The 21,157-nt window shown below is 34.9% G+C and overlaps 5 protein-coding genes and 1 non-coding gene across 8 annotated transcripts; 1 reads left to right on the top strand and 5 right to left on the bottom strand.

Annotated features, from left to right (window-relative positions):
* Positions 1 to 5,405: 5,405 nt before the first annotated feature.
* Positions 5,406 to 7,271, bottom strand: LOC108844303 (dof zinc finger protein DOF5.1). Its single transcript, XM_018617533.2, is given in 3 exon segments — positions 5,406 to 6,682; positions 6,685 to 6,757; positions 7,016 to 7,271. Coding segments are annotated over 3 exon segments (1,239 nt in total). The 5' UTR covers positions 7,070 to 7,271; the 3' UTR covers positions 5,406 to 5,570.
* A 1,352-nt stretch (positions 7,272 to 8,623) lies between these two features.
* On the bottom strand, positions 8,624 to 10,956 carry LOC108844044 (transcription factor-like protein DPA). Of its 3 annotated transcripts, none has more exons than XM_018617240.2 (9): positions 10,854 to 10,956; positions 10,375 to 10,578; positions 10,233 to 10,276; positions 9,999 to 10,070; positions 9,759 to 9,899; positions 9,607 to 9,675; positions 9,298 to 9,396; positions 9,150 to 9,220; positions 8,624 to 9,048 (listed from the first exon to the last, which is right to left on the bottom strand). In XM_018617240.2, the coding sequence occupies exons 2-9, from the start codon at positions 10,556 to 10,558 to the stop codon at positions 8,868 to 8,870; spliced, it is 861 nt and encodes a 286-aa protein (XP_018472742.1). In that variant the 5' UTR covers positions 10,559 to 10,578; positions 10,854 to 10,956; the 3' UTR covers positions 8,624 to 8,867. The 3 variants fall into 3 exon arrangements, with proteins under 3 accessions (XP_018472742.1, XP_018472740.1, XP_018472741.1); XM_018617238.2 differs by having other exon boundaries at positions 10,674 to 10,909; XM_018617239.2 differs by having other exon boundaries at positions 10,753 to 10,904.
* Positions 10,957 to 14,069: 3,113 nt separating this feature from the next.
* On the top strand, positions 14,070 to 16,286 carry LOC108847739 (uncharacterized). Its single transcript, XM_018621068.2, has one exon. It carries the CDS (start codon positions 14,600 to 14,602, stop codon positions 16,145 to 16,147), a length of 1,548 nt encoding a protein of 515 aa, XP_018476570.1. The 5' UTR covers positions 14,070 to 14,599; the 3' UTR covers positions 16,148 to 16,286.
* A 507-nt stretch (positions 16,287 to 16,793) lies between these two features.
* LOC108846024 (dolichyl-diphosphooligosaccharide--protein glycosyltransferase subunit 4C) lies at positions 16,794 to 17,069 on the bottom strand. Its single transcript, XM_018619234.2, has one exon. It carries the CDS (start codon positions 17,067 to 17,069, stop codon positions 16,962 to 16,964), a length of 108 nt encoding a protein of 35 aa, XP_018474736.1. The 3' UTR covers positions 16,794 to 16,961.
* Positions 17,070 to 17,514: 445 nt separating this feature from the next.
* On the bottom strand, positions 17,515 to 17,586 carry TRNAH-GUG (transfer RNA histidin (anticodon GUG)). Its single transcript has one exon. It is a non-coding gene; the product is annotated as a tRNA-His (tRNA).
* Positions 17,587 to 18,196: 610 nt separating this feature from the next.
* LOC108844227 (THO complex subunit 4B) lies at positions 18,197 to 19,847 on the bottom strand. Its single transcript, XM_018617448.2, has 5 exons — positions 19,518 to 19,847; positions 19,202 to 19,375; positions 19,052 to 19,120; positions 18,743 to 18,981; positions 18,197 to 18,581 (listed from the first exon to the last, which is right to left on the bottom strand). Exons 1-5 carry the CDS (start codon positions 19,701 to 19,703, stop codon positions 18,380 to 18,382), a joined length of 870 nt encoding a protein of 289 aa, XP_018472950.1. The 5' UTR covers positions 19,704 to 19,847; the 3' UTR covers positions 18,197 to 18,379.
* Positions 19,848 to 21,157: the final 1,310 nt, after the last annotated feature.

Below are 21,157 nucleotides of genomic sequence, written 5' to 3'. Positions count from 1 at the left end.
CGGTCTTGATTGTGGGCAGCGATAGGGACAAGTGAACAAAAGAACACTTCTTTTACCAGTAAACAGAAAACCTAAAACATTCAGTATATTACTATATTGGTGTATATATATATATATATATATATATATAAAGGAGAAAATCCAAGATGTGCGAGAATGGTTATGTAATTAACTATACTTCGTGTTAGTTGTTTAAATTACTTATCATAATTAGGTTTTAAACAATTATATGCTTAAATTGGAGGGTGGTTATAATTTAAATGGTAATGATAAGTGTAGGCGTAGCCGCGTAGGAGTTGCATAACGTTGTTAAGGAAATCGTCGACAATTTTACTTAGCCATATTAAAAAGCTAGCAGATCGGGACCCTCATTGTTTTTTAGGGTTGGCCAAGATTTGTAAAAGAAAAGTAATAAATAAATATCGGTAGAGAAAGGATTCAATAGTATGGAATCTTCATTTTGGTTAGAAAATTCTTATAGGACAACTAGACACGCTAGATATTCACATATTTTGAAGATTTGAATCATACAAGACTACATTACTTACTATTCCACAAAAAATAATATCCTATATGCTAATGTATTTAATATGAAACACCACAAATAAATAAATAAATAGTCAAACAAGCATTCATCTCATGTACGCATCCATCTATAGGCCATATGTGTATAGACCAGACTTGGATTCTGAGCCAAGAAGGTTATATATGTTCTACACTTTCTAGTGACAAGTAAGATTTGTTATTAAACAAAATAATATTTTATTCTAGAAATCTCTATTTATCACCAAACAACTTTGAACTCCTGCACTTCTTTTTTTAAACATTCCTTCTTCTGCCCTTTATTTTTGTTTAAACAACTTTTTTTTTGGACAACATTGTTTAAACAACTTTTGTTTAAACAACTTGTGCACTTAATCCCTTCAAAGCACACAAACAATACACATATATTTCTATATACACATATATAATGATTTTTCCTGTACCGTGAGACTCACATATATGTGGGGTTCACATTTTTCCATGTGACGTGATATGTTATTTGTCGTCAACAAATACTTACCGATACTATCCAAATTTGGATTAAACATTATTCCGATTCGCTGGTCCGGCTTCATGGACCGGTTTGTACCAAATTGTACTAGCTACGCTATCTAGACTCCTGGTCAGTAGCCTATGACCGAATCTAAGACTTCAATGAGAATAAAAATACTATTTAAAATACGTATAGACGACGATAATATATAAAATAATTCCAGCCCATCGTTTATTATCTTAATATTGACTGCACTAAGAATTTATTGAATTTAAGATCGAGGCATATATGCCTTGGTTTCGAATTTGTGGCATTGTGTCGCTGTAAGAGCACCTCCAATGGAGGTTCTTCCCATTGAAACTCTTAAAAATGTATTATGTATATATCTATGTATGTATATATTATATATGTATAAGTATTTGTGAGGTTCATAATTTTTGTGAATCCCATACATAAAAGTTCTTAAAATGGAGTTTAAGAATTTTTGTGCATAGGATTCCACAAAAATTATAAACCCCATAAATACTTATACATATATAATATATACATACATAGATATATACATGATATATTTTTAAGAGTTCCAATGGGAAGAACTCCCATTGGAGATGGTCTAAGGTTATACACCGAAGAAATCAGTGAACTTGCTTGCAATACAAAAAAAAAACAAATTTTAATGTAAAATATTTTTTTTGAGATCATTAACCTTTAAACAGTATATGCAAAATAATTCTAATTTTTTCGTATTCAAAATAAAACCTGACTTTTTGTAAAAAATTATACTTTGTAAATAAAAACATTATTTTTAGCAAAAAATAATAAAAACATTAACTCGATGAATGTGTTTAAAGTTAAGCAGTAAGTTTTGTTGTCAGTCACATGTAAGGAAAAACAGAAGTACAGAAGTATTTGGCTCAAATTCTCACGCGTGTATCGAAGCACGTGCAGTTTCAAGATCGAATCTCTCGGTCCTTGCGCGAGGGTTCCACCTCCTCTGACCGCACCGTTACTTTTGTCGCCTAGTGGTCCGTGCAATTCACAAGCCTCTTGCACTCTTCCAAGGCGCGTCGGTGTTGTCCTTTACTCATTGTTCCGACATTGATTCGGTCGTCGTTAGATTTCTGGTTCTGTCTCTTTTACCATTCAACCGGAGTATTTTATACAAGTTTTTTTTTGGAGCAATATTTTATACAAGTTTATGCTAGCTAATTAACTTGAAACTTCAATACTGTCTATTTTTATTTTTCGTTTTAATAGGATATAGATAATGAAATAATGTGTGGTTTCGAAGTTTGAACTCTTCTTCATTCGCACCTAATATTTTAAAACAACTAAACTCATGCTAGTTACTCTATGATCAATATAATTATTTTTGAAATAATTGTTTTTAGCTACCGTTCTGTTTTTGGTTACCGTTTATTTCAACTAACTCAGTTAAATTCAAACAACGTCATCGATAAATGTAACTGAGTTCTTTTTGGTCGATAATTGCACCTGATTTTGTGACATAACATGCACATATTTCAATAAAGAGTACGGTCTACTTTATTGTAGTAGACGATTTTGACGCTCGTTATCGAAATACCAAGATTTTATCTTCTAGTTGGAAAGCACCATTAGTCTAAAATCACATCCAAATTATTAGTCTAGATGTTCGTTGCGTTAGTCAATAGTACTTGTTATCCTTCATTAGATTACACTTGACAGTAGTGTAGTACTTAAACGAAACAAATTTTGGATACTTTGGCACCGTGCATATTATAATATTTTTTTATCTTTTGTTGTCTTCGCTATAAGACGTTTTTGTGTGGACTAATCCGGTTTTGTCGTTTTCGATCGAAACTGATATGCATCGACGATCATGCATGCAGTGTAGTATCAAATTAATCTAATGATATTGGCGGGTTGGTCTCCACACCATATACGTGTATTTATATACACACGGAAAATATTATAATTATGGAAACATAAAGAAATATTGTAGAGTATACACTAAAATAAAAAATTAAGCAGCACACAAAACACTTCTCGGAAGTCACAAAGAACAATCCTTTCGCAGAGTTACAAAATCATTGTCCCTTATATACTTCTAGTCTTCTACACCAAATATATCATTATATAATCACCACGATTGATGGAACTAATATACGGTAGCATTACACTCGTTCTAAAACAATCACTCTACAATATTATATACATTTATATATTGGCTGAGTAAATTTTTTTTTTACTTAACAATTTCAGTCACCCCTAAAAAACAATTTGTAAAACAATAAGATAAGTTGTTGGCTAAAAACAACTGGAATTTTTAAATTGCAATTGTGGTTCAAATTACTTGCGAGTTCTAGTATACTATTCAAATAGCTAGCTTGTAGATGAAGTCTCAAATAGATTCTTCCTTGCTTTACATCAAAATCATCGTAAAGTCTAACTAAAGCATTCCGTAAAAGACTCCATGATTTTAAAATGGAACAATCATAAAACTATGCGGAACTTGGACAGATTTCATAAGCTTATAAAGATATAAGAAATCTATTTTTTAATTGTTCTTAAGACATTAGACCCAAAAGCCCACCACAAGAACACTTATATTGATCATGGTTAATATATGACAAAAGGATAATAATATACTCACAAGAACCTAGAATATAATTGATTATTTTCCTTGTAATTAGTTTAATCGTTTCTAGGATGAAAAGACAGCAACTTAATTTTTGTATAGAATAATAATACAGTAACTTCAAATTCCATTTTGATGTGGAAAATGTAATGCTTACAAATTTTATGTGGCATTTCCACAAAAGTGCATTTTGATATTATTCTTTTTGTAGCTATATATATATATGAAGAATAATTCCATTTCCTTATAAATAAGGGAGTAACTAGTTGTGCCTGTAAATGTTCTAAATATCTAAAATTTATTTTATAGTCATAGATGTCAACAAATCGAGTTTTTTTTTTTAAATAAACAAATATACAGTAAAAGTATCACTTGAAAATAAAAAGGTTGTAGAAAGTTTTATTTTAGAGCAAAAAAATAGTCATTTACAAAGTTATAGCAAATAAGTCTACAATTTAAATTCTACATTTAAAAACATAAAGGCACAGCCTATTTCAATCACCCGTAAGAAACAATTTGTAAAACAATAACATAAGTTGTTGGCTAAAACAAACTAGAATTTTTAGGACAAAACTCATAAGAAAAATCGTCACTCTCTTGAGATGTAGAAAATGCTGGAATTAGTTTGAGTAACTAAACCTTACTCAACTCGATCAAACTGGTAACCACAGTTTTATATACATTAACTAGAAAACTATTAAAAATATTTTTCTCTATAAATGCAGACGAGACAAATCATGGCATGATATGATTATATCATCTCCAAAAAGACACGAAGACATTAGATTTGATGTAATTTTGTCTTCAATAAAATACCAAAAATGATATTATCTCTATCAAATTTGTCGTAGTATGAATAGTACATACTTTTTGATTAATGTGCAGCAATCTAAATTAGTTAGAAATTTTGATAAAACAATCAGACTGAACCTCATTTATGATAGTAAAATGTATTGATAGAACATACTTAACTCATACAAACATGAAGATGTATATGCTGGGTTAGTTCGTGAAGTACTACAGGAGGTAGTACATGTGTGTGTCATGAAGATGGGCTAAGTTGGAGTTCGTGTTTTGTGATGTCGGTTGGCTTGTTAAGCTTGAAGAAGAAATAATATATTTATCAGAAAGTTTACATTAAAGATAAATGGTATTACTTGGAGAGGAAAAGGCAAGAGAGTTAATTTCTTAAAGAAAAAATGGAAAGTTGCTTAAGTTGCTTTTGGAAGAACTTGTGGAGCAAGTTCTGGTTATCTACATAAGGAGGACTTGCCTCTATGGAGAAAGGTGTCTCTGCTAAAAAGAAAAACAGTTGAGAGATCGTTCTGGTGTTGCTTGTGTGATAAAGCCTTTGGTGTCACTACTGTGCGTTAGTTGCTGACGTAGTTGGTGAAGTACTTCCGTGAAGTGGAAGATTGAAGCCTAGACTCAGGGGGAGTTTAGCTCGGGGTTTGGAGGATTCTGATAAACAAAAGTCTAGACTCTAGGGTGAGTTTTAGCTTAGGATTGAGGTTAATCCTAAAGGATTCTTGTAATAGAAAAGATTGATGTAAAACTCTCTTGTTCTAGTGAATTCGAAAAGATAAACTTGTGTGTTTTACTTTCTGCTATTATTTCTCTGCCCTCACTATATTAACAAAACAAAGTACTACTCGCATCGCATGTATGATTATATCCCATACTTAAATGAAACTTTGCAACAAAACCCTAATTTAACCTGAAAATAACAACCAAGGGAATCCAAATATAAAAACAAAACCCAAAACTAGTAGTTGTAATTTAATATTAAAAGGATCAACAAGATCGATGTACTAACTTCCAACTTATAAGTACATAAGATCATAGCACACCCAATAAAAAAAATTACAAAAAGTCTCGTCGTCACATAGATTCGATCCTTAGAGTGGCAGCTGATTATATATTGCTAGTAGAAGAAGAACTGAAGTTATTAGAGACATCACTCCACGAACTAGTTGTTGCCGCTGCGGTTGATGCTGCAGTCCCATGAATATTCCAAAGCTGTTGTTCGGTTCCAAAAAGTTGTCTAGACATGTTGAGTTGATTGTTACTATCTTCCATTTTCACTGAAGCTAACTGCGACGCAGTGGCCGTGACCATAGCTGACGATACAGAAGAGGAAACAAGGTTATGAAAGATGTTCTTAGCTCGATACTGACCCGATCCGGTGATTAATCCGTAACCCGGATTCTGCGGCTCCAGACCCGTTTGATTTTGATGATCAAATGGATATAACCCGGAAGATGATGATGAGCTGTCTAAACCACCTAGCAAAGGAAGTTGGTGATGAGGTGCCGGGAATCTCCACTGGTCAAAACCTGTCAAAAGAGACGCCGCTCCTCCTCCTCCACTGCTTCCACCGCCTACATGATAAGAAGGAGCTGAAACGGTACCGTACTGTAAGGTGAAGTTGTCAGTGAAGTCTAAAGGAGGCATGAGCTTGAGAGGAGGCAAAGATGATCCAAGTCCAAGTACATGGTTGTTACTGCTCATGTTATGATCATGTCCAGGGATCAATCCGGCGTTGTAAGAAGATAGCAACGAGCTCAGAGAAGTCGAAGAAGGTGGCGGTCCCATCTGATTATTATCCATGGCTCGGTGGTGGTATTGGTCGTTGCTTGTGGTGCTGTCTTGTGACTTACTGTTACCGCTACTGCTGCTACCACCGCCACCGCTGCTGTTTTTGGTTCTTTTGTTTCTGCGGCAACCACCACCGACAGGGACGCTCCTTAGAGCGCCGCCACGTGTCCAGTAACGGCGGCATGCTTTGCAGAAGTGGCGAGGTTGAGTGAGACTGTAGTTGTTGAAGTAACAGAATTTGGTGTTGGTTGAGTCACATCTTGGACATTTCAAGGCTGTTTCAGGCATTGGTATGTTGGCTATTCTTGCCCTTTCTGCCATCGAACCTGGCCGTATTGATCCGCCAGGTCCCCCAGGACCACCACCACCGCCTCCACCGTTACCGCTGAGGTGAAGCGGTGGAGGCGTTTGTTGCGGTTGCGGTGGGAGGGATGGTGAGGGAGGAACTGCTGGCTGATGTTGTTGTCTCCCGTGAATCCAACGGTGGATGTGATTGGTTGATGCTAAAGAGAGGAAGAAATGATTCAAAAACAGCAAAAAAAGTTATTAAAATTTGTGAAAACAATAGTAAAGGAAAGAAAGAATTAGTTTTATGAGTATATTCAAATTCAACCACAGATATACATAGATTAAAAGTGACAAAAGGAACAAGAATATTATTATCCTCTTTTCTTGTTTGTTTAATCATCTCTTTATTTTTTATTGATTCTTGAGTACACGCATAAATTGTAAAACCAAGAAATTCCAAATCGATAACTTACTTGTTGTTGCCAGTTTGATGAATCAGGATACGTAGGAAATGAAGAAAACACCATATTTGATCTTTCTTCTTTGATGATCTCTTCCCTCTTTAGTTTTGTTTTTTGTTTTAGAGCAAATAAAGGAATTAAAGGTGGTTTTGTTTGGTGAAGGCTTATATGAAGAAGTGGAGAATTACGTCAATACAACAAAACAAAGGGAAGAGTTTAGAGAGAGAGAGAGAGAGAGAGAGAGAGAGAGAGAGAGAGAGAGAGAGAGAGAGAGAGAGAGAGAGAGAGGAAGAAGAGGAGAGGAGAGCTTAGAGAAAGAGAGTGACAAAGATAAAGAAGAACCTTTATTCATATATATACATATCCACATATGCATATGGAATATGTTTGGAATATTATATAATTTAAATATTGATGAATAAAATAAGATTTGAGTGTGTCCACAGTGTTATTATGAGGCTCTTTTCGTTTTGTTTTATATATTATGCGTATTTGCTTAGGGTTTTAGGGAAGGTGGAGGAGAGGGAGTGTGTCTAATTGCTTAACTCATAAGTTTCTTTGTGATTCTATCTTTCTGTCAATCATGTTACTTATGTACTGTGTGTGCTATATAACATACTAAAAAAACTCAACCATAGTTTTCACTTAATTTTGTGTATACATAAAGACTACCGAAAACATCAATTTATGTCATGAACTTTATAAATATTTTGATTAGACTACAATATATAAAATACAACTATAGATAATTTATAGCTTTTACTAAACGAATGTGGGGATTCATATATAATATATATATATATATATATATACTATACTATTGTTCTATTGACTTAAAGTAACAAGGTAATGCTTTTGATATACAAGTATATATGTTTTAGCAAAAAAAAAATTGATATTTTTGACAAAGTGAAAGAGATGCTGCTCTCTTATTTCAAGTAAGAAAGAACTACTTCATTTCATGTAGAAGAAAATGTAGAGCATGTCAACTAAGTTATGAGGAATCAAATTGTGTTCATATATGATATGCAAAAAGGGAATCTGGTACGTTTATTTGATGAAAACTTTATTATTGCATAGTTACATACACACCAGTGTTGATCAATTAAGTAATTAAACATCTATATCTGTTAATAATAAAAAGGGGGAGAAGGTGTGACTAAATGGGCCAACACTAACGACTAAATAATATTATAATTTAGATGGGATGACTGAAAGAATACGTACGAGTGTGAATAGAATATAGTGAAGAAACAATTAACTAGATATAAATATATAATGTATGTATTAGTATAGTTTTAATTAAAAACAGTCCAACATTCTTCCGAAATGTTCCAACCTGTTTGCGTTTCTTTCCCTCGAACCGCCGCGATGTCTCTCTCTCTTTCTTTGCCTTTTTCCCAAAAAAGAAAAAGTCATCTGTTTGTTCTTGCATGGGAATAGTGAATTTTGCATAGCGTTATGTATCAGCCACGCGCCGGTTAAGCGCGAGACGAGAGTTAACTAAATCGCATTTCTCAACTACTACCTAACCTAACCGGGAATTAAGTTTGTGTGATATATTAGCCATTAGCCAATCCATTCAATTTGGTTTTGTTTGTTTAATTCAGAAAACTCAGGTCAAGAGTAAACCGAATCGGTTTTCTAATACTAGAAAAAAGTACAGGAGGTTTCATTTGTAACGGAAAAATTGGATAAACAAACATTTGATGTTGGCCTATGAATTATAAGATTACAAGCTCTCTCATATGACACAAAGCCAGAAGTATAACTTTTTCATAGTATACCAATTAGATCCCTTGTTATTCTTCTTCTTCCTTGAAGAATTGGGGAGATAATCACCGGTTTTCTCGGTCGGTGAGCATCAATTGGATCCTGAGTTCCAGTAAACCGGGCCTGAGGTTCCAGAAGCAATGCAGGAACTGGAGGAAGAATGTTGAGACTGATGATGTGCAGAGGAAGAGGAAGAAGCTCTGTTTTGCTGCAGCTTGTGTTCTTGCATCAGTTTCAATATGTATGCATCGTCATGAACCGAGAATGGTGTGCTATAAAGTCAAGGTGGGGCAAAGAAACGATTTTGTCAATCCAAGATTCAAGAGAGAAAGCAAAATTGATCACAATTTCCAAAAATATTTGGTAGTTGTACTTATTGAAGTCGAGGTGAACAAGTTGCATATCTTCAGAAATCTCGATTTCGACTACTGCATGAGGATTTGTCTATAGAGAGAGAGAAGATAGATTAGATACCAAAAAGACATGAATTTAGAAACCTAAGGAAGGAGATCCTGAAGTACCTCAAGTAAAATGAGTGGTAAGGTAAAACCTTCTGCTGGGCCTTCAGTCTTCACAACCATCTCCTGATTTCTCAGCATAAGACTCTCAAGACTAGATACCTGCAAGACAATGACATTGGAGAAGAAAACATATAGACAAAACGTAGAAAGATGGTTGATATTTCATCAAGACAAGATAAAAATGACTCAATGCTAGGTTCAAAGTAAGGGATGCTTACAAAACTCTAGAAATGTCATAACAAGATCTCGAAGTGTAAGAGTATTGCATTTAGATTTCCTTTAAACTTACAAGAAGAGAAAGAGAATCACCTTTTCTCTCAATTCTTTAAGAAACGAAGCCTTCTTTTGCACACTATTCATAACCTTATTTCGATCCCTCTGCAAATACGAAAGGTAGGTACGTAGCAAAGACAAAGAGCTAGAGAAATAGAATAGAAGAAAGGGTTTCTTAGAGGCAAGACCTTAACTTGTTCGACATCCTTTTTGCAGGTGATGGGAAGCCCTTTCCACCGGATTTCTTTTTTATCCCTAGCGATGATATCCAAGGCCATGAAAACATTGAGCGCATCATAGACTCTCCTCCTTATGTTCTTCTCGTTATACTAATTTGATCATACGATAAAAATATTGTTATGGCACACATCTGGTTTCCATAAAATTCAGAGAGATAACAACAAGCTTTCCAACTTTGCTATATATACCTCATTCTCATTCAAAGGCTTCTCTGCGTTCTGCTTAATTGTTGCAAAATCAGAAATGATTTCATCTGCAACCTGGAACTCACAAGAAAGACCCGGTTTACTGGAACTCAGGTTGTGAATGCATTACTCTATATTTAATAGAGAGTTCAACAATTAACTTAGAGAACAACTAAAGATGAGTTCTAAATTCAATCTGAACTAAAAAAAAAAAAAGATTGTATTAGAGTGTGATACCTCCTTGTATGTAGTGATCTTCTTGGCTTCCAACTTCTGGCACACTGAGAAAACAAACAGTTGAATGAATGAATCATAACCCAAACAACAATACTTTCAAGTAGAAAGCTCTTAAGAGAGAGAGAGAGAGATTGAGAGAGACCCATAACGCTGAACTGGCGAAGGCCACCACCAGTAGTTCTTGATTGACCTTTCTTCTCTGACGCAATCTCGTTATCATCATCATCATCATCAACTATCAACTTCCTTCTCACAGGAGTTTTCCGCAAGCTCACTGAAGGACGATCCCTCTGCTTCTCCGGAGTCACAAACAAATCCATCTCCATCCCCTCCACTTAACTTTACACTAATCAGGACAACACACACACAGATTTAAATTAATTAGCACAAAGAAAAAAATAATTAGCTGTTCATTGACTAAATGAAACATCTAGAAAAAACCCCTAGATTTAGTTATAACAGCTCGAATCCGTTATCGATGACACACGAATCGGGATCAAAGACGAATCTAGTGAGTGACCTCCTCCAATGGCCGGAAACTCGAGATTTTCTAGGATTTTTTTTTCTTTTTTTCACAGAGATGCGAACAACAAATCTCTCGGAGCGTTTCGATGGAACTACCGATTTCGCGCTAAACAGCTGAAATGATGGGCTTCTCCATAGCAAACACAACAACAACAAAAACTCTGTGTGCGTTGCGTTATAGTCAACGACGCCGTTTTGAATTTTTATGGCGGGATTCTACTGGGCCTTATTCTCTCTTTGTAACATTAAACCCATCTGGTTTGTATACCCTATAACCAAGCAGGTATAGATGGATATTATCTATGACGTAGCTTTCTTTGTGAAAATAATGATAATTTTGTGACACAAGTTGTGTCTGTATTCGATCCAGTTGTATAAAAATAAGTGTATGATATATGTTCTTCAAATGTTTTGGCATCCAGTTATTGAAACATTATCGCTTATTAAAAGTTATAGTTCTTCGACCTATAAGACATGGTCCGTATCAATACCATCACCTTCCAACTACTAGAAAATAGCATCATAACTATTTTAATATACTTTTGTTTCTTTTTAATGCATGTAGCTTATTGTTTACACGTTAGTGCGTGAATGCGTGACAAGGTTGCGTTGCCCTGGATCGAAATCGAACAGTAAATAGTTTCTCTTCTAAATAATTCCATATTTTACAAAATAAAAGCATCTTAATGTTATATGAACCACCGGTTAAATCTGCATGTTATTCGATTTTGGCTATTTAAACCATCTTCAATAGTACCTCATTTTGAGGGAAAAATTGGAGAAGTATTTTTTTAATATATTTTCTCTCATTTTGTGATAACTTTCTATAAATTCTTGTATCTTTTTAGAAACTAAACTTATATACATAGTGAAGATTTAACTAAAATAAAATAATTTTGAGTAAAATTTTAAGTTATATAAAATAATAATCATTATTTTAAAGTTAATTATAAGTAGTAATAAATAACATAATATAGTTAATTATATAAGTAGTAATAAATAACATAATATATGTGAAATTGTTCTTTTTGAGAGAAAAATAAAGAAAAATATTGGAGTAAAATGTAAATTCATTTTGAGTTTAATTCAAGAAAAATGAAGGTAACTATTGGAGATGTCATTTTAGTTATTCGATTTGTAATCAGTTTAAATGTTATATGTTTTGATATTCGACACATTTGCACTAGGCCAGTTGTCCTCTATGATTGGTGAGCTTGCATTTTTCTCTATAAAAATATTGATTAGAACATTTTATTTAACTAGTCCGAGTTATTATAACCATATTGTTCTGGTAGTGGTAGGTGAAAAGTTATCGAAACTTTTCCAATCCGATTTTTGTCAACTTATAACTAAAAGTAATACGGTCAAAACTAAACCAAACCCCATCAAATCATCTTTATAGCAAAACTAAATTTATTTTACACATAATTTAGTATAACAGTTAATTTATTTTCAATATCACTAAACTAATATGAATATAAACTATACAAAGTCAGGTTTCACGGCGACCACGACGAAACACATATCATAACATAACCAGACTGCTTTGTCCGAAAAAAAAAACATAACCAGACTGGTCTAGTGTCTCTAGACTAACCTAACCATCATAATGATCTTTATTCAGAACTATGTACTATCACAACATTAAAAAAAAATTGTTTAAAATTTTGATTTGTTTACTATGATGTTATTTTGTGTTGTCAGGTACTCAAGGGATATAAACGTATTGAAGCACTAGATTACTAGTAGTGTGGTGTATTTAAATAATTATTTGTTGTTTGTTTACCTGTCGTTGTTTGGGTATTAGAGGTGGCAACTCCCAATATCTTTTTGAGGTCGTATTCGATGTCCTCTCAGATCTCAATTATTGAATTTTCTAAAGTAATGTTTGATTCGTTCTTCTCTTTTTGGGTTCACAAATGCCATTTTTAATTAACTCTGTTTGATTTAGCTTTGTCAACTTCTGCTCGTATCTAATGTAGCAAATATATTATTCTATAATGTTTAAGTGTCCCTTCAAGAACCGAGCATCCGGTAAACAAAATATTACCCATACAATATGATGGGGCGCTTTGGCGTATACGGTCTATTAGTTTTTGTTTGATGCAGTGTATTAAATAAAATGAGCGTTAATAAATAAAATATTTTTAGATTTACATATTTCAGTCTAAAACCTGAACCTAAATTTTATAAAAATAGACCCTAAAGCCTGAGAAACTAAAGTTAAGCTTTAAATCTTTGATCCTACCTACCTCTTGACCTAATCGCATATCCATAGAGCCTAAACAAAATGGTCCATAGTTTTCAAAATTCAACCTATTTTTAACATATGCATGTTTTGTTTAAGTTTATGTTGCATCCCATGTATGATGTCGGTAAACTTTTATCTTATTAAAAATTTGACCAAAACTCTCCTCCGTAAGTTCCCATTCTCTAACTTGTAGACTTGTAGTACGTTCATATATAATTTATACATGACATGGACCACATGGTGATCAAATGATACAGCAACAGGATGTATGACACTCTCATAATTGACTCAGAATGCATTTCTTACGTGTCAAATGATAATATGCTACCCTTACCTCGTAATTATCCTCAGAACATTTTAGTTCATTCGGATGTTTAGAATTTACAATGCACTTAACTAGTCAACAAAGAAGGATTAGTTAATTAAATTCGTAAGCTGTTGGATACTAACACTGTCGATGACGCATAACCCTATTTCAATGGATAACCAGTATAAGGTTTTTTTAAAAATATTATTTTGTTACACCTCACTGGGAGCACAATAATGCAATTGGTCTCCACTAGCATTGATTAAAATAATATTAAAAATCATATCACTCAGCTAATCACCAACCATGTCTCCGCATATACTTCAACATAGCAAAGCATATTAAACATATTTCCCCCCAAACACAAATCAATCAGAGTTTTTTTACACTTGCCCGGATAAAAAGTTTAATAATGTTGTTATTTAAGCCATTTGATTAAAACCCAATATAATATTTTTCAAAAAATCAGTTTTCACTAGAAATTTGCAAAACGTTTTTATCAAAAGAAAAAAAAAAGAAAAAGAATAATGGTTGTTTGATAAGCACATGTACCAACGATAAGCACCCATAAATAAAACTGTTATTAGAGGAAAAGATAATATTTAATTTTTAGATAGAAAAAATAATATAGTTAGAAAGAGAGTGGGGGAATCAGGTGGTATCTAGTTCAGGACTAACCCTCTCTTTCTCTCTCTATCTGTCTGTCTCACCTCTTACGCACATTCACTCTCACCCACGAAGCTTCCCTTCTCCTCCTTCTTACATAAACCACCTCCCTCCCTCCCTCCCTCCCTCCCTCATTCACACCGATACATTTCACAAACAATAGAACACCAAAAACTTCTAATCGAATCCGTGGCGGAAAATGAAATAGAGTTTGATTATATATATCATTGTGACAATGAATATCTTCTTCCTATGGATTCATTGTTGTTGCGTATCTTAAAAAGGTATTATCTGGGCTCAATTGCATCTGATTCCTATTAAGGCTTATTCTTGTTGTGAGAGTTGGATGTAATTAGAAAGGAGAAAAAAAAAATTTGAATCGGAAGCAAATGTATATTTCACGGATAGGTTTGAGTCGAAGTTTCCCGCCGCTTTCAGGGGGATATAGTGAAATTCTAGGGTTAGGGTTGGATATCGTCTTTCTCTAGCCTCTTCTTTGCTTTTGGTCTAGAGATTAGGGATCTCAAATTGCCGGTGAATCAATGGCTAATTGGGAGATCTGGGACTTAGGCGATTGACCTCCTTAATATAGATTCAAATCAGATTCGATTTTGTGAAATGAGAGGCTCGATTCTCACCGTTTTGTCAATGGAGAATCATCATCATCATCCTTCAACGCACTTGTCCATGGACTCTACCGGCTCCTCCTCTCACGAAGAACTCGATCTCGAGATGATGAACAACAACGGTAACCGCCAGATCACTCTCTACAACCCGCCAGACATCAACCTCCCCTTGTCCGTAGGACGAAGCTGCTCCATGTCTTGGAACTTGGACAACATTTTGGACGTTGGTCTCAGCTCCCATGTCTACGAGACCACCACCACCACCGAGACGTTCCTCAACGTCGTGGTCCCCAGTAAAGTCAGTAAAAAATGCTTGAAACGTGGAGATAGCATGTGGGGAGCTTGGTTCTTCTTCAGCTTCTACTTCAGACCGGCCTTGAACGACAAGTCAAAGTCTAAAGTCGTTAGAGAAACTGGTAACGTAGGAGGAGGAGGAGGGTGTTTTAGTGGTTTTGATAAATCTGATCTCAAGCTTGATGTGTTTCTTGTTCAGCATGATATGGAGAACATGTACATGTGGGCTTTTAAGGATAAGCCCGAGAACGCTCTCGGGAAAATGCAGCTGAGGAGCTATATGAATGGACACTCGCGTCAAGGCGAGCGTCCGTTTCCCTTCAGCGCGGAGAGAGGGTTTGTTAGGTCTCACAGGATGCAGAGGAAGCATTACAGGGGACTCTCTAACCCTCAGTGTCTTCACGGGATCGAGTTCGTGGCGTCCCCGAGTCTCTTGTGCGTCAGCGAGGAAGATAAGAAGAGGTGGTTGGAGCTGACGGGTCGAGATTTGAAGTTCACTATCCCTCCTGATGCTAGTGACTTCGGTTCCTGGAGAAACCTTCCCAACACGGACTTCGAGCTGCCTCATGTTACAAAACAGGGTTTGAATTGCGCTAAGAAGATCCTTAACGGTTCGGGATTGCATTTAACAAGCAATGCTTCTTTCAGCAGCAATGGTGACTCATCAGATCAATCTCCAGGAGGAGGAGGAGGAGGGAACAGTAATAAGAAGAGGAAAGAGTTCTTATCTCCTGGAAGCAGCGAAGAAGAATGTTGCTTGACTGTTGTTAACAACCATGCCAAGGACCCGCCCGGTTGGGCTAACGACTTCACTGGAGTGATGAAGAACGTTCACGGGCCTCCCACTGCTGCCAAAACCATCTACGAAGACGAAGAAGCTTACCTGGTCGTGGTAACTTTACCGTTTGTGGATTTGAACAGCGTGAAGGTCTCATGGAGGAACGGTATCACGAACGGAATCGTTAAGGTCACGGGGTCAAGCACGTCGAGGGCTCCTTTAGTGAAGAGGAGAGAGCGTACTTTCAAGCTGGTTGTTGATCAGACGGCTGAGCATTGTCCTCCGGGGGAGTTCATGAGGGAGATACAGTTGCCAAATCGGATTCCGGAGGAAGCCAACATCGAAGCATATTTTGATGGGACAGGACCGGTTCTTGAGATCCTGGTGCCGAAATTGAAGGGAGGAGTGGAGGAAGAACACGAGGTTAGAGTTTGTCTAAGGCCGCACCACCTTGGAGGAGTTAGTTGAGGTTAAGTTGACCTGATGAAAGATGTAACCATGTTTTTATTTATGTATTTGTAGAAAAGATCATATTGTACAATGGGAAAAATAAGCCAAAGCAGAAGTGTAATCCTAAGTGTAACCCTATTGAGATTTTCTTTTATTTCTTTTTGGTGTCAGTGTGACTTTTTCACTTATATTTTTTTTTATGATCAGTAACCTTGTTGTCATCCCACACTACCAGTCAGCCTTTTGGGTTCTTTTATCAAACTTTGTCCCTATCTTTTGATGACATCCATAACCTATACTAAGTTATACTTACAAGGAGCATGATCACAACCGAGAAGTACCAACAAGTATTACAAAGCAGATTCCATTTAAACAGCCTGAATCCGGAGATTCACCAAAGGATGAATGCGTATGCACATTACATCATGCAAGCAAGCTTACAGTAAATGATAATGTGAAACAAATAAAACTGTAAATAGAACAACTAGCATGGTTATGTGAAGAAACTCATTTTAGTTCTAACAATTTATAAAGTTACGCTCGTTTACTCACAAGCATCACAGTCTGAAGTGAACTCACTCATACCCGCGAGAAGACGCGCTGCTATATGCTAGCTTCAAAACAAGTACTATTATGCATTATAAAATCTGAATAATGAAAGCAGTATGAAAACAAGTCTCTTTATGTATTAATCAAAAACCACATTTGTCATATTACATAACTGAATGAAACATCTTGACTCTATGGAATGCTAATGACATGCTGATTCCAAGACATTTAAACTGTTTTTTTTTTCTCTTTTGTCGGAATCCAGCAAAAAAACACCAGTTTTTCATTCGAACTTAGGGTCGGCGACGACGAAATGGTAAGCAATGACGAGAATGAAGATGAAAATGCCAAGAAAATTGGCAAAGAATCCGAGGTCTTGGTCGTCAAACATCTGTTTACATCACAACAGGAATCAACAAATCAGAGAATGATCGAATCTCATTATATTAGCAGTGCGAGAGAGAGAAAGAACAGAGTCTCATCAGATCAGATCAGATCAGATCTCTACGCATTTTAATTTAATCAATCCTGGGAATATAGATCGATGCCTCTAGCTATTTAGATCCACAGATTCCACCACCATCTAAAGACGAAACAAATATATGACAATTCGAAATGAAAGAATCTGGTAGCATTTTACCTTCGAAAGCACAGAGAACGATGACTTTCCGCTTCGCTTCTTCTTTACTGGCAAGTCTTAACGAAACCGATCGTAAAAGTGAAAATAGGGTGGGGAAAGACTCTGGTTAAGACAAGGTTGACACAGAGAGCCGACGACGTTTTATTAGATGAACTGTTACGACGTCGTTTACTTAAAATACAGAGAAAAAAACAGATGTGGCTGCTGGGATTCGAGCCCAGGTCTCCACGGCCACAACGTGGAATTCTTACCACTAAACTACAGCCACTTTGTTGATATACAATCGTACTTGTTATCCACTTGACTTTCGTTCTTCTCCACAGCAATGCTTCAGCAATGGAAACTTGGAACAGTGTCTCAGTCTCTTAGTGCTATTAACACACAATATGATTAAGTTATAACTTGTAAGCACTTAGTACAAATTGTTTACAATTATATATAGTTGCAAATTAAATTAATTTCATTGATAAATCTAATTATATGTAAATTAATTGTAGATGGTTTCTTTCTCACTGAACAAAAATAATTTGTGAATAAGGTGTAACTTAATTTTTATTATAATCTTAATAAGTATATGGAATTTAATGTACAATTTAATTTGGTGAATATATGAATATGTAAATGAAAACAGTAAATACAGATAATTAGAAGAGAAATGATTATTAAATATTAAAATCACCAAAAGGCAAAAAAAAAGTTAAAAAAGTAACATCAAATGATGTTGAAAAACTGAAAAAAAAATACAGATTTTTGTTTTTGTTTACAATTAGGTAGTTTTCACAAAAACTATTTTCCCTTAATTTTAGAAAATCCATTTCTTCCAAACCTTGATTGGATGAAAAAGTGGTTTTTGAAAAACAAAAACTAAACCGTTTAGAAACCAGAAACAATCAACCTCTCAATTGCAAAAAGCCTCACAAAGAGAAGAAACAAACTAGCTAACTAAACCGGGATAATGTCAGACAATTGACACCGATCTAAATAACATACTCATACAAAAGTATATAACCATGCACTAAAGAAATACATTTAGTCTTGCAAATGGATTTAGTCCCTCCTTTTCAACTTGTTTCCTCCATTGCCTCTTTGTGATACTTGTCCAATTCAGCATCAAGATCCTCTGCAGACACCTTTTCATCACGTCCTCCTCTTCCACTGCCCCGACCACCACCACCTCCTCCTCTAGCTCCCCTACCACCACGGAAATTACCACCTCCAAAACCACCACGAGGCCGCCCCATAAAACCACCTCTTCCTCTCCCTCTGTTGCATTATACAAAACATTAAATAAGACTAAAAAGGTTCAAGCAATCTAACTTAGCTGACTCTAAGCTAACTAACAAGTCATGCCATCAATATACAAACTCACCAACAACACATCAAATATATACATTTAAAATATCAGGACTGAAACCAACACAAACCTAAAGTTTCCATTAAAGTTGCCATTGAAGTTGCCATTGTAGTTATCATTAAAGTTGCCAAGTATCCCATTAGAAGGAAAGGGAATCTGAACAGGAGCAATAATAGGAGGTGTTGGAGCTGAAAGATTTGTTCCAACAATCTCAATCTTCATCAGCTTTCCATCCAGCTGAACATCGTTGTAACGCTTGACAGCTGCCAAGGCATCACCACGCCGCGAGAAAACAACCTCCGCAGTACCCTGAAATCAACCGGTTTGAATCAGCTAAACGCGATCTAATAGCAGTAGAAACGGTATCGAAGTATAATACCTTGGATCTTCCACTCCTATCGTAGTGAATCCCATAACGCTTAAGGTCACCAACCTCTGAAAAGAGCTCCTACAACAAAGAAACTAACAATTAACTTCAAAGACACAAACTTTACTCCTTCTAAAGAAGACTAGAAATGAAATGAGAGACCTTGATATCCTCATTGGAGACACCATAATCTAAGTTGGAGACGTAGAGCTTCGTTCCAGTCTCGATAGAAGATCCGGCAGACTGATGCCCAAAAGCAGCGGCCACACTCGCGTCAGTGGCGAAAACGTCGTTTGCCCACATGGCGTCATGAGCTTCTTGTTGTTGCTGCATCGGCTGTTTGTTCGTGTCAAACGAAGAAACGAAAAAAAAAAGATCTCAACTTTAACAAACACTAAAGGAACTCTCTCTCTCTCTCTCTCTCTGATTTGGAAATGGAAGGAAGAGGTTAAGTAGATGAAATCAATGGCTGACTGACCCTTGAATACGGCGCCGTTCTGTTTCCTACGCGGTTAGCAAATCGCCGAGACGGCCCGGAGCCACCGCCGAATCCGCGACCACCGCCGCTGCTAGTAGTACCACCGTTGCCTCGGCCGCGAGATCCGGTAGGTTTTCGATTGGATTTGATGAGGTCATCCAGTGACATATCCAAGCCACCTGCCATCTTCGCCGGAGATTTATCTGCTTCTGAGATGCGAGGAGAAGGTAGCTAGGGTTTCGTTGCGGTGATTAATGAAGTGCGAAACAAAGCTCAGAGTAGAGAGAGATAGCGAACAAATCTTTGCGATAAAAGCCTCGTAGTGTTTGTAGATATGAATTTGTGTCTGATACTCATGATTGTCGACTCTTAGTCCCCTTTGCTTCTTCATGGGCCTATATGAAGTGTAAGAGGTCCACGGACCCAGATATGCATCTTCTTTGGGTTCGCCCACTCGTTTGCTCAATAAGCACCGCCTCCCTCCCGTTTTTTAAAGAACAAAAAAACATCATTTTTTAAGTTTTATCATTTGATCTAATCGGGGCCGAAAATAACAGACATCCGCTAGTCTATATTTGAGAAGTGATTTGCTACATGTCTTCTCTATAATCGTTTTCACAAAAAAAATTGTGACGTGGCTATTAAAATTGATGACATGTCATATAGTTAAATATGACATGGACAGTTACATTTAATGCTGATATATATTTTTGAAATTTTTTGTAAAATATGGCAATAACTCATATATTACATTTAATATTGATTTATATTTTTGTAAACTTTGTAGAATATAGTAATAACTCATAAACCATCACTAAAATAAATATATTCAAATATGACATTTAGAATTTCGAAATATTATATAAGTTTACTTTTATAATTATAAAATTTTTATTATCTAAAAGTTTCTAAATTTTCTAAATTAAAAAAAAAATCGTAATATCATTAGTTTCTTTTAGATATCTGCAAATTATGTAAATATTATTTAGTTTTAATTTTTGATAACTATACAATTTTATATGATTTTTAGTAATTTAGTACAAGTTGATTTAATACATTTAACCAAATGAAATAAATAATTTTTTTTATCTAAGATTTTAACTTTATAAATATACATATATATTCTTAAATATAATTTAAAATAAAAAACATTTTCTCTTAATTTTATGCTTAACTAATGGTATTTATATTAATTATTGGTAAAAGTAATAAAATATATAATATTAATAAATTACATTTTAAAATATAAAATTTAACTTTCAAAAAATTCATCACTACACATGGTGCATGAAAACACCTAATTAATAATTGTGACATGGCTACTAAAATTGATGACATGTTTTAAAGATTAATATGACATGAAAAATTATATTTAATGTTAATTTATATTTTTGGTAAAAATTTTAAAATATGGTAATAACTCATATATTACATTTATTGTCGATTTATATTTTTGGACTTTTTAAAAACATGATGATAACTCATAAATCATCATTAAAATAAATATATTCAATTATGGCATTTCAAATTTCGGATTATCATTTAAATTAAAAATATTTCAAAAATATATACATATTTTTAGAAAATTATAAAAAAAATAAATCATAAAATCAAATTAAATCGTAAAATCATTAGTTTCT

The sequence above is a fragment of the Raphanus sativus genome, chromosome 3, assembly GCF_000801105.2.
Source record: "Raphanus sativus cultivar WK10039 chromosome 3, ASM80110v3, whole genome shotgun sequence".
Taxonomy (NCBI): domain Eukaryota; kingdom Viridiplantae; phylum Streptophyta; class Magnoliopsida; order Brassicales; family Brassicaceae; genus Raphanus; species Raphanus sativus.
This window is presented reverse-complemented; position numbering and strand designations above follow the sequence as displayed.